This window comes from Manis pentadactyla, chromosome 15 (assembly GCF_030020395.1).
Source record: "Manis pentadactyla isolate mManPen7 chromosome 15, mManPen7.hap1, whole genome shotgun sequence".
Taxonomy (NCBI): domain Eukaryota; kingdom Metazoa; phylum Chordata; class Mammalia; order Pholidota; family Manidae; genus Manis; species Manis pentadactyla.
In genome coordinates this window covers 79496095-79509542 of record NC_080033.1, presented here as the reverse complement: position 1 = coordinate 79509542, position 13448 = coordinate 79496095, and the positions used below count along the sequence as shown (strand labels likewise).

The window sequence follows — 13448 nt, the reverse complement described above, 5'->3', positions numbered from 1 at the left end:
GAGGGATGGACAGTCTGGAGTAACTCAGAGAGGCAGGATGTGGAGGACAGGGGACAGGACAGACCAAGGCTCGGACCTGCCCCCAGGGTCCCTGGCATGGATTGTTCATGCTCTCTGGACCTCTTGCTGCTTCTCTATGGTGGATGTCAGGGTCTCGAAGTCCCTTTACTTTAGGTCCATTTCCATCCCCCCTTCTTTTGTTAAACAGGGTATAAATTACACAGAGGAAAACATACAGATCTTAGGTATACAGGTTGAAAAATTTTTTAGTTTAAAATTTTGAATTTTTGTACACACCCATTAGCCACCTCCCGGTTGAAAACATGGAATGTTTCCAGGCCCCGAAAGGCTCCGCCTCTCCTCTCAGATCCGCTTAAATGTTTTGTGATTAACGGTTCTCCTTGACTGGGCCCGTTGTCCTTTGAGATGCTCTCTTGTTCTGTCTAGTCCTGCACTCTCACCGTTCACAGGTGGCTGCTGACCACTTGAGGTTTGCCTCATTGAAAATGTGACTTTGTATGTTGACTGCATAGTAAAATGGCAATATTTTGGATATATAGAATTAGATAAAATACTATTAAAATTAATGTCACCTAGTTCTCTTTTTTTTAATTTATTTTTTATTTTTTTTCAATGTGGGTACTAGAAAATAAAAAATTCCATATATGTTGGCATTGCTCTGTGCCCTGAAAGTCCCCATCCTGGTAAGGACTTGCCTCTGGACTCCTGCAGCCTGCAGTGTCTCCTGCCTCTGCGCCAGTAGATGTTTGGCAGCGTGGAGGGTGCTGGGGAGGGTGGCTGAGAGCGTGGAGGTGTGGGGAAGGCGGAGAGGAGGCTGTGTTTTTCATATAGGCCTGTTCTTGAGGCTTTTAGCCTGGGACAAGTCCCGGCAGCTCCTTCTGGGCTGGGGCGTTGCTCCCGGCCGGGGTCTGGCTGCCCGTGGCGCTGGTTTTGCTTTTCCTGCCTCTTTTTGAAAACACATGATGAAGCCCACTTTCCCATGCCCGCGTGTCCCTTGCCAAGTCAAAAGCCCACTCTGGGAGGGCTGCTGGAAGGAATGGGGGTGGGGAAGTGTGGGTTGGGTTTTAGGTTGACTCAGTCAGGCTTTCTGGGGACTTTTGTAGGGTGACACCCTGAGGGGGAGCGTCAGCTCACCTTTGAAGCCTGAGGGTGCCCCAGCATCCTGTGTTGGGGAGACCTGTAAGGCCTCCCAGAGCTGCCTCGCGGCCCCCTACCTCCTGCCTGCCCCTGGGGGCCACTGAGGGTGCGTAAGGTTGCTTTCCTATATCCTTTGTTTGACAGAAACATTTTTTGGCTAACCTTTTAGTTTTTTAATCATGTCTCTGGCATGTAGCATAGGGTTTAGGGTTGCTTTTTTGGTAGTTTCAGACATAGCTTTTTTTTTTAAAGGAGATTTTGTTCATTTACATTTATTGCTATGTTTTTACTAGGTTCTGCTACCCTGGCTTGCTCCTTATTTTGGCTATAATTACACTTCCCATGTATGTGTGGTTTTACGTTGAACTGTGCTCAGCTTCATGTACAGTTTCACTGCACATTTCTTAGACCTTATCAAACTTTTTCTTAATCTAAATCTCCTAATGGCTAACGCACAAACACGAGTGTTCTCATTTCTTTAGATTGCCTTATATAGCTGTGATGAAGCACAGGAGCTTTGAACTTCCTTCCATAGGCATCTTGAGCTGTCAACTTCCTCCTCCTGGGTCTGCCCTCCACCCTCCCCTGTGCCCCTGGGGCTCAGATTGAGAAACTTGTTAATTCTTGGTTCTCCTTTTTGGCTCATACATCCAAATGTTCAGTCATTGTCCAGATGACAGAACAGACACTTAGCAGCACAGTATGGAGGAATGGGAACAGGAAGCGTCAAAGGATGTTTAGTCATTCTGGGCTAATTACACAATCTCTCCAAGCCCAACCCATAGGTCTTATCTTAAAAAAAAAAAAAAAAAAAAGGAGCTCATATATCGAGGGAGGATTAAGTGAGAAAATGTGTGAGGCTGTGCCTGGCGTATATTAGTTGCCTGATAAATATTAACCTCCCCATTCCCTGGTAGCATTCCTAGTGGCACCACATGGCAAACAGTTTGTCTTTATACTGTAAAACTTGACCTTGAGTGTTCTCCTGGTTTAGTCATTCTTGGAAATGAGGTTTTTTTTTTTCTGGTATTGTTTTTTAAAAATTGAGGTGAAATTCATGTAACATAAAATTAACCATTTAAAAATATATAATGCAGTAGCTTTTAGGACATTCACACTGTTGGGCAACCACCACCTCTATCTAGTTCCAGAACATTCCTATCACCCCAAAAGAACCACAGATCCATCAACAGTCACCCTCCCACTCCCCTTCCCCCAACCTCTGGAAACCACTCGTCTGTTCTCTGTCTCTACAGATTTTCCTTTTCTGGACATTTCATGTTGATGGAATCATACAATATGTGGTTTTTTCATGTCTGCCTTCTTTTACTCAGCATAAAGATTTTGAGATTCATGTTGTAGCACGTTCCTTTTCATGGCTGAATAGTATTCCATTGTATGGACATACCACATCATTTGTCCATTCATCTCTTGGTGGGCATTTGCATTGTTTTTACCATTTTGCTATTATGAATAATGCCACTGTGAACATCTGTGTACAAGTATTTATAGGAACATATGCTTTCATTTCTCTTGATTAGATCTCTGGGATTGCTGGGTCATATTAAAGGGGTTTAAGAATTAAGTCTGCCAATGTGGGGCAGTGTCTGGTACAAATAAGTGCTTAACAAATGGTGGCGATTGTGGACTTTTTTTTTTAATGTAAATGATTTTCTGATCTTCAGTCTTGTTATTTGTATTTTGGTAAATTTCTCTGTATTTTTATTTGTCGCCATCCTGAAATTTTCCTTGTTTATTGAAGTCATATGAACCACCTATTAAAATAACTATTGATTCTTCATGGCTTGGAGTTACCTGATAAGCCGGATCACCTGCTTTACTCATTCATGCCACACGCATTTAGTGAGCACCCTGTGTGGCACGCCTGTGGGGTTTTATGGTTGAAACCTGTGCACCCTAAAGGGGACAGTGACTGTAACTGTTTAGCTCATTGCTTTAGCCCCATCCCATGGCATAGTGTCTACTGAATAAATGCAAACAGACGCCCTGCCCTCAAGTAAATGAATTGTGGTTGCAGAGCCCGTACATGTGTGCACCTGGTGCCCGGGCTGAACACTCAGACCTGAGGCTACAAGTCCTGCAGCATTACGACCAGGGGTGCCTGAAGCTGGCTCGTCCCAGCTTGTGAGGGGCAGTCATGCATCTCTTCCCACCTCCATGCACACGGACATCATCTTGGTGGCTTGAAATCAAACATTGTGGGGATATTTAAGCCACAGAAATGGGCAACAGCTACAAATCAGGGCTTCTTCCTGTTTTCTCTTTCGTTTTCTTGGAGGGCCTGGTGTTAAACATTTGCCAGCACGCCCGCCTGCCTGCTCCACCCTCCCGGTCACGCTCCTGACAGGATGGTTTTCACAGAGGAGGACGCCCAGGCCCTGAGCATTGAAGGATTTTTTGCCCATCGTTACACAGTCAGGAAATGACAGATCCTGGACTTCAACCCAGATCTGAAGTTGGCCTATCTCCATGGCCTTGGGACTACCCAGGATCTGAACTTTCCCATTTTCTGATCTCTGGGCTGTGAGTCCTGGCTTTTCCTGCTAAACCTCTCTGCCACCACATTTTCATTTGGATCACTTCTTAGGATTTTAGGTGCCAAGATTTCACGGCATGTTGTCTGAGCAACCGTTAGATCCTGTCCCTTCTTAACAGGAGCTCTGTGTTTTATTTTGTTTTTGCAGAATTTTGCTAAAGAGTTTGTGATCAGTGATCGGAAGGAGCTGGAGGAGGATTTCATCAAGAGGGAGCTTAAGAAGGCTGGGGGAGCCGATTACGATGCTCAGGCCGAGTAGCACCGCCCTCCCCTGCCCCTTTCCAGAGTCACCTGCCGGCTCCCTGGGGGCGGTGCCCGCGGCCTCAGCCTCCAGCCCTCCAGCCGGCCAGGGAGAGGACCCGCGACGAGAGGCGACGCCCGCCACCCCGAGTGCAGCCCACCCCGCCCCGCTTCCCCTTCGCCCCGCTAGGCCCCACCTTGCAGAGCTCATGGAGCATCTCCTTCTGTCTTCTTTTTCCTTTTCCTCCCTCTTTCTTGTTCTGAAGAAAAATCATTTTGATGCCGAGGTCATGCACATCTTCAGATCTGAGGTGCCTCATGCGGTGATGCCTGTTCCTGGCACTCCTCTTACCGGGGCGCAGCTGCCTGGCCCCATCCACCATGACCTCCTATTGCTCAGGGGCCAGGCCGCCACCGGGGAGCCCCACAAGTGCTCACAGCTGCCCTCAGGCCCAGACCCCCCACAGACCCCTCACCCGCCCATCCAGAGCTGCCGACGCTGCATGTCCAACAGAGACGGTGCTCAGTGGAGTTTAGGCCTGACTCAGACTGGATGAAGGGAGAAAATTTGCCTTAAAAGATGCCTGGCAGTAGCTTTGCCTTGCAGTCTGAGATGGCCGGTTCCCACCCTTTGGGGAGAAATCTCATGACATGGAGTTGGGGCGAGAGTGTGAGGCCAGGCTGACCGGGAAGAGTCTTGCAGGGTAACTTCAGGGGCTCCCAGAGCCACACGGGCGCCGGGGAGAGAGGCTCGGTGTGGAGCGGGGATTCCAGCAGAGCTGGGCCCCCCCACCGAGCCCTGCCCCTGGGGGGGCCCTCTGCTGACAGCAGGGACAGCCCAGGCCCTCGGCTCTGCCGCCTTGGCTGCCGTGGAGCGGAGTCCCCTTCACGGACCAGAAAGTCTGCTTTTCATCTTAGGTCTGTACCACACATTCAAAAGGATTTTTTTTTTCAAAGAAAGATGAGATAGGCTTGGTTCTTCATGAGCACATTTATATTCTTCTCTTTATTCTTGCCCATTTCATCTGGGGGAGGACATCTGTGCTGTTCTGGGTTGTGAGGGACCTCTGCACTCAACAGTTTACAGAAATAAATGGTTTTTGTTTTTCAGAAAACAAGTTTGTCTCATTTGCCTTAAAGCTTCTTGCTTTACTGTAAAAACAAAGGCGATTGCCATATTCAGATTTAATCAATATTTACGGAGCTGCTCAGGGCTAGGCCCAATATTATGTGGTACCTTGTTTAATTTTTAACACCAACCATAAGAAATAGGTGCTGTTTGCATCTCCATTTTGTCGAAGCAGAGGCTCAGAGACACTAAGTGATTCCCCTGAGGCCACCCAGCTAGGAAGTGTCAGAGCCAGGATTTGATCCCTGGTCTCCCCACACCCCTGGTGCTCATGAGGGTGCCGGGCAGGCCCAGGACTTGAGAGAGGGACGTGACAGTGGGAGTGGGATGTTTTAGAGTGGCCAGGACCCTCCACTCTTGTCTTTAAAGGAAAAGCCGAGAGAAGGCGCACCTGCAGCTGGGCTACTTTCTTTCTGAGGTTGGCCTAGAGCTTAAAAACTGGACTCCCAGCACAGCAGACCTGGTGAGGACTCAGAACCAGGCTGGAGAAGGTTCACACAGAGGAGCTAAGTGTGGGGTGGGGAGGGTACAGGGAGAGGACAGACCAAAATCAGAGCCAGAAGGAATCCTGCCAGGCGTGGACAAGGCCACGGTCCTGTGGCCCCATGATGGCTCAGCACCGACCCCTGCCAGGACCGGGTTCTCATATCTGCTCCTCTGCTCATAGCTGTGTGACTTCAGGCAAGTTCGGTAGCCTCTCTGGACCTCAGCATCCTCATCTGCAAAGTCAGCAACAGTATTACCGACTGCAGTAGGTGGGGAGGCCTGAGGGGCAGCGAGGGCATCGGTTGGGGCTCAGCTCTCATTACCGCTTGCCGGCTACTAGGTCTCTTAGCCCAGCCTGCCCCAGTTTTCTCCTATACTCAGAACACAGGCAGCCAAACCAGGCCGCTGGCTTTGCAGCCTACAGGCTTTTAACTCTGGTCAGAGAACTTGGGACAGTTAAGGTGAGGATAAGCCCCCTCCAGGAGCAAAGCCAGGTCCGTGAGGAAAAATCACAGAGGCATCCAAGGAGGGATTCTCTGAGGAGGTGACACCTGGAGCTGAAGGCAGGAGGAGTGGAGCAGGCAAAGCTCGTGGGGGGACCAGGGGCCCTGGGGATGCTTGCCGAGGGGAGGAACAAAGAGGGTGGAGCTGGGTTTGTGGGTCCGGGAGCTTGGTTTTGAAGGACAGCCGCAGCTCAGGCCTTTGCTGGGATTTCAGAAGGTGTGTGCTGGGCTCGCGAGGACCCGAGGGCAGAGGGAGGCCTTCGCTGGGTCTTCAGCCCCTGTGGCTGGCAGCCAGTGGGTGTCGGCTGCTGCCACCTGGAGCTGCCTCCGCTTCTGCTCTCCCTGCCGGACGCCTGGGCCTCCCAGCCTGGCCCCCCTCAGGGCTTGGGGACGGAGCTCGGGGCGCTCCAGTCTCCCGGCTTAGACAAGCTCTGGACCACTTCACTTGCTGACGCAGTGAAACACCGAGTGCTGTGAAACAGCGACCGTTTTATTTTGCCCTTGACCGTGTGGGGCAGGAATTCAGGAAGGGCTCCGCTGGGCACTTCTCCCTAGCAGGGGCTCTCTTCTGGTTGTAGTCAGGTCCCCGGGGCCTGGACGTCCAAGCCAACTCGTGCGTGGTGGGCAGCTGACGCTGGTGGCCGTCTGGCAGCCCAGCTGGGCTGAGGATCGGACCACCCAATGTGGCCTGTGCCGCACAGGGCTGGGGAGGCTGCACGGCCTTTGCTGACCAAGCTCAGAAGTCACTCGGCAGCATTCCCACTGCATCTCCCCTGCCCGCTCATGGGGGAAGTGGTCATGAGCCTCCAAATTCAAGGGGAGGGGACACTGACCCCACCTCTCAGTGGGAGGAGTGCTGAGACATGTGTGCCCTTGAGGCACTGTGCTAGGCCTGGGTGCCCTCCTGCCCAGGGGGCTTGCACGGGGTGGGAGTGGGGGGCAGATCTACAGTAAAACAAGCCAATAATTGCAGTGGGTATTTCTGTGCCCGCCCGGAAGGCTGCTGTTCCTGGCTGATGGATCCCTGGGGGAGCTTCTGTTTCACAACGTTGCCCAGCCCTCCTGATGGGCATCCACTCTCAAGAACTCCCCTTGTGGGGAGGCTCCTGCTGTCCCCACCCCTGATGGGTATCAAGATAGTCTCCCTGCTGCTTCCTGTTCCCCATTTCTTAGCCCCATAAGGGATGTAAAAACGAGACCCAGCAAATGGCAGACACCTTTTTGGTGACTCACCAAAGGCAGGAGCACATCTGTGCTAAGGGTGAGGCACGTTCGAGGTGCCAAAGATGGTCTGGGCCAGTTACTGCACAGTTAGAGCCTCAGTTTCCTCTTCTGTAAACCGGGGCCATGACAACAGTGCTTACTTATCTCAGTTGGTCAGGCTGCTGACACAAAATGCCATGAACTGGATGGCTTGCAAGGAGTAGAAGTTTATTTCTCACACTCTTGGACGTTGCAAGTCCGAGATCAGGGTTCCAGCAAGGTCAGGCGAGCACCCTTCCCCGGTCGCGGACTTGGCAAGGGGCCAAACACCACAGCAGTAATGGAGCGTCTAGATTCTTTTACCCTGCTATTGGCCTACTGCTTGTGGGCCCACCACTATAGCTCTGGGTTGACACCTGGATAGGGCTTGAGAGCATCTCTCAGACCCTGATGGGGAGAGGGTCTGGCCCTAGGAGCCAGTGCAGGGTGAGGTGCAAGGGTTCATATCCCAGCTCTGCCACGTAGAGATTGTGTGGCCCCAGATAGGATCTTTACCTCCCTGAGGAGTAGCCTAGGAGAGCCATAGGGCCAGGCCAACTCAGTGGGGTGGGGATATACCACCAAATATTTGTGAACAGAACTATGGTCTACCATGCGACCCAGCAAGTGGCTGAGCCAGGCTTTGAACCCAGGCAGTCCCACGCATCTTCTCATTAGCCCATGCTCTGCGGTCTGCCATAGGAATGAATGAATAAGCCCACAGGAATGAGTGAATGAAAGAGTGAGTTCTGACACTCTGCCCGATAGAAAATGACCAGTTATCCCACCTGCGTCCCCAGCTGCCTGGTAGCTGGGACAGGTGGTCCTTCCAGGCTGTAGACAGGGTGAAGTAGGAATTCCAGCAGTTGGGCTTCCATCCAAAGAAAGAGGGGTAAAGGCCGGACAGCCAGCCCTACCATGGCCGCGGTCCCGTGACAGCCACTTTCCTCTGGCTCAAGACAAGAGCAAGGGGAACTGAAGGCGTCTCGGGGGCCCCACTCAGTGTTCTATCAGAGGGGTTTTGGACATGTGGGACTACCCTCAAGCTCAGACCCAGAAGTGTCACCCATGGGGGCAACTGCCTGAGCTCTGATCTCACCGTCCTGGTCAGAATGTGTTGAGTCACAGCCTTAGAAGCCTCACTCTAGAGAAAGAGGAATTTGGCAGAAAAACACTCACAAATCTGGCCAAAGAGCAGGTACATTGGCACATTCCACAGGAATGCCTGGGATACGGTCGCGAAGTCAAGAGACAAGACTGGGCAGCGTCCGGAGCCTCAGGCATCCCCCGAGAACGTTCTGGAGCAGGGAACAGCTGTGTGGGGGTGAGAGAGGCCCACCTCCCCACTCCTTGTGAGTGGATACGGGTCCTAACCAAGGGGGCGGTTCCAGCCATGGGGGACAAAGTTTGAGGCAAAACGGAAGGTACCTGGGCTGCAGGACGCCACAGTCAGAGACTCTGTGCCCACCCGCTCTCACGACCTGGGCCAGCCTCGCCGGCGTGTGTGAGCTTGACCATCAGCCATTGCTTTTAGCTCTTGCGTCCTCCCAGCCGAGGGGCCTGCCAGTCTGGGGGCCTGCAAGACTCCATTTTTGTTTGAATGTAGATTCTTAAGTCATAGAGCTAAGAGAACAACATTTTTACAGCTTCTTTTCAACATTACGCTTTAACTTCACACCTTTTCTTACCCATTGGAAAAGTTTATCATAAACTTTCGCTCCCCAAACTGCAGTTCCAAACCAGCCCTTTGTTACATTCCATCCCAGCATCATGTCCCTGCCCTGCGATTGAATTCAAGCCTCCCACTGGGCGTCAGGGGACACACTGGGTCTCCGGCTGGGCCTCCGTCCCCTTCCCTCCTTGGAGCCCTGACCTGGGCGTCCTTCCTGTACTTTCCTGAAGGCTCCACTTTCCCCCTCGAGAGACTGGTCTGCTCTGACCCGCTTCTTATAGAAGGTCCCCCACACCCTGTGTAGTGGGCTGAATGGTGATCCCCAAAAGATGATTCATGCCTTGGAACCTGTACATGTGACTGTATTTGGAGATGGGGTCTTTGTAGATGTGATTATGTTAAGGATGTCAAGATGGGCTCGTCCTGGACTTAGGGTGGTGCCGAGCCCCATGGTGGGCCCTTCATGAGAGAGAGCAGAGGGGGACTGGGACGGGGCCCCTGGAGAGGAGGCTTGGTGAGGACAGGGGAGGGAGGTGGCCACAAGGCCAGGACCCCTGGAGCCATGGAAGCCGGAAGAGGCAGGAAGGCCTGCCCAGAGCCTCCAGCGTATGCAGGCATGTGGGCCTGCGGGCACCTGGATATCAGACTTCTGGCCTCCAGACCTGCGAGAAACACATTTCTGTTGTTTTAAAGCCCCCACTTTGTGGTCATTTTTTACAGAAGCCCTGGGAGACCTGCCTTTCTCCCCCACTAATGCTGAGTCACTGCAGGGCAGGGTGGGGGTCCCCAGCCTCACCTGTTGGAGGTGCTCAGTAAACAGTGAGAGGGGCTTCATGGAGGGCGTGGGGCCCTGCCCTGCTCTCCAAGCCACATCTGGAAGGCAGACCTGCTCAGACTGGCTCAGACCTGTTCCGTGCTGAGCTAGGCAGAGAGGCCTCCTCCACCTGGGAGCTGGCTCTGCCCCCAGTGTGGGCCTGGAGGGTAGGTCCCTTTCTGGTGAGCCTGCCCTGCTCTTCTGCCTCCAGGGGCTTGAAGGTGGCCTGGGCTGCTCCTCCCTATTTGTTGTCTCTAGAGGAGTCTTAAGATACCACTGGGGGGCTGCCGGAAAGCTTGGAGCGTTCCCGGGCGGGGCTGGGTGGGACCTTAGCTCCCTGTGGGCGGGGCAGGAAGGGCAGGTGGTGCCCGGAGGCCAAGAGCCATTCCAGCGTGTCTGGGGCTGGGAGAGGGTCCAGCCTGTAGAGGCTTGCTGGTCCCTATGCCTTCTGCCCATGCCCGGAACCAGAGCGGGGAGCCCACCTCCCTCCCTGGTCTGGGGGAGCTGCCCTGCAGCCAAGGATAAGGGAGAAAAGAGGCCTGCCTTGGGTGCTCTGGCAAATCCCCGAGAACTAGAGCAGGCACCCATGCCTGGTTCTCGGCTCATCCTGGCAGTGCCCCTGGCTGATGACCTTGCCGAGGGTGAGCAAAGCCAGGGATGGCGTGCATAGCAGGACAAACTTGATTCTTCCGATAAATCACAAGGCTTAAAGGTGGGTGGAAAAGGCACCTTGCAAAATGATAAGGGTGTGGAAAGGTTACACCAGAGCTGAATTTTCAAATAAAATAATGTGGCCATGATTGTGAGCATAAGCACATGAGGAAAAGTGCAGCAAATGCCAGGAGAATGAACGGTGAACCCCCCAAGGTAGGGATGGAGGGAGGTAGAGCTGGGGGAGGGGGGCTCCAGCTGTGGTTGTCTTTACAATAGCAGAAGGACATATACACGATCAAGCACAAGCGTCTGTGTAACAGGCAGGTGGGACTTTGTTAGATTATGTTCTCTATTTTCCTGTCTGTTTGGAATACAGTAGGTTAGAAATCTTTTAAAAATTGACAGACAATAAAATTCACATGGTGAGCTCAGCCAAGGCAGGAGGCATGTCCAGCTGGTCACCTGGAACAGGTGACTTTGAAGCAGAAGGGATGGCGGGTCGGGGTTGCTAGGGAAGAAGTGGTAAGCCCTCAGGGAGCTCCCAGAGAACAGACAGACAGACCCCTTGCTGCTCCAGCGCAGGAGGTTTGAGCTGAAGAGTCAAACACCCGCTGACACGGGGCTGGTGGTTGAGACCTAAACCCATGGCCTGAAGACCAAGGGGAAGGATGTCTCCCAGCGCCCCCACTCCAGGCTGCCCCCCTCAAGACCCGGAGCACAGACGCTGCCCAGGCCCCCGTCTCCTGTGTGCTGGCCCCCATCCGGTCAGCCTCCTCAGAAGGAGTGCCTGTGGCTTCTGGCTCGACTCTGCATGTTACCCCTGGAGGGCAGAGGTGTGCCTTCCATCCTACGGGCCCCTCCTGCCCCTCCAGCAGTGCCTGGACTACTAGGAGCCCATTAACACTCCGTTCACTTAATGCATGGAGGCCACCTACACGGGCTTGCACCACAAAGATGGGCCCTGCTTCTCAAAAGGTGTTCCCAGATCCCACAGCAAAACCACCTGGCTTATCTGCCAAAATGCAGGTTCCCAGGCCCCATCCCAGACCCAGTGAACCACCGTCTTTGGGGATCTTCTGAGAAGCTGAATACTTAGCAGATTTGCTCAGTGATTCTTAGAGATTCTAATGAGAAGGTCTTTCAGAGGGTGGAGTCTTACGATGCTTCCCCAGTGGTGCGGACTGTATGGTCCCGGGACTGCAGGAGCCTCACCTGCGAACTTCGTGAGAGGCGAACTCTACGAGCCCTGTGGCTGGCCTGCTGTGAACGCTGGGGTGGGCCTGAGGTCTGCATTCACATACATGCGCCCTCGGACAATGCTCATGCATGAACTGCTGTTTTTTTTACCACAGCCTTACTCTCCACCTTTTTCTTAAAAAAATGTTTTTTGATTCCATTTTAGAAGAATATTCTATATGAACCACATTTTTTCATCTTATATGTAATACTTGTCATGATCAAAATATTTAGAAAACAGAGGTAAAGATTAAAAAAATGATCTGGTACTTGACCTCCCAGAGGTAGCTATTGTCACATTTGGGGGTATAGCCTTCCAGATTTTTTAATATAGCATATATACATTTTTATTTTAAGAAATTGAGATCATTCTCTGCTCATGTTTTTGTAACCTTCTCTTTCCACTTATCAATAGATGGTGAAAACTTTTTCCTATTAATGAATACTAGGATAGTCTTTTTCTTGTGTGGCTTATACTGGATGGCTACACAATCATGGATTTAGCCAAATCCCTAAGGCTGGATATTTAGAGTTGGAACTGGCAAGCTGGTAACCTACAGGGAGATTTGGACCCTGTCGTGATTGGACTGCATGTATATAGCTGCACAGTTTGTCAATGCACAACTGCAGGGGACACTGTTCACTTGAATTTATAGGAGACTGAGGGCCCAAGAGTTTGTGCAGTGCACGACCTTTACAACAGTACTCAGAACCCTTGCCCTAAATTTCGAATTTGTTGCAGATGTTTATAAATGGAAAAATTTCACATAAAAACCCAGCTCTCTTCTTGACAGATCCAAAGATCCAGGAACACTGGGATTACATTCCTGCAGAGCAAGGAGGGGCTGGGACTGAGATGGCTGCTCATAGGAATAGGGGGTGGGGTATGTACTCTCCAGGGCCCCAGAGACCCCAACTCTGCCGTCCTTTTACATGAACTCCTTTATGTTAACAGTCTGATTCTGATAAACCCTTGAGTGTGCCATCCCTGGATGACACTTAAATATTTGCCGAAGAAAAGAAGGAATCACTCCTCAAAGCCACAATAAAGCCACAATAGCTTGGAGACAGAAGATGCTTCCTATATTCCAATTAAACAGCACAGATGGGGGTTGCCATGGCAACTCAGGGACCACGTTGTAGATTGCTTCAGGAAGGATCACAGCATCCCAGGAAGCAGCCCCCAGCCCCCAGCTCCCCAACCCCATGGGAAGTCACTTCCCCCACGGTATAGTTACAGTTGCTGTTAAACAGGGATAAGCAGGCCTCCTTTTAGAACAGAATGTTAGCTCTGAAAGGGAGAGTGCAGGGACCATTTAGCACTGTAGCATCTGCTCTCTGCCCCCCACCCCCCGAGGATTCCTTTTATTATTTACCCCCCCACCCCGCCCATGCATTCCATATTTTGGAGCAGCTGTCTGCCAAGCAAACTGTATTTAGGAAGCACAGATTTGTTTTCTTGTTTAAAAAGAAAATAAGAAATGAATATGGTAGTCGATGTCATATTATTAAGTATATGTCATACAGTTCAGTAAATGGGTTCTAATCCTGGCTCTGACAGTGACTTGCTGTGTGACCTTGGGTAAGCTGCAAAACCTCTCTGAGCCTCAGTTTTGTCACCTTTTTAACAGCAACAACAGCTGGGCCCATCCTATAAAGGTGCTGCAAAATATCCGGTATTTGGTACTGCATGAAGCTGTCAGTGGTACAGCGCTTGGCTGATAACGGCAGCAACGTAATACAGAACGCCATCAACA

At 51.7% G+C, this 13448-nt stretch overlaps 1 protein-coding gene across 1 annotated transcript in view; it reads left to right on the top strand.

Annotated features, from left to right (window-relative positions):
• The window catches only part of COTL1 (coactosin like F-actin binding protein 1), a 36839-nt gene extending 31766 nt beyond the window's left edge, over positions 1-5073 (top strand). The window contains exon 4 of the mRNA XM_036924142.2: positions 3864-5073. Coding sequence (XP_036780037.2) covers positions 3864-3974 — 111 coding nt within the window. The 3' untranslated portion in view covers positions 3975-5073. The remainder of the gene's footprint in view (positions 1-3863) is intronic.
• Positions 5074-13448: the final 8375 nt, after the last annotated feature.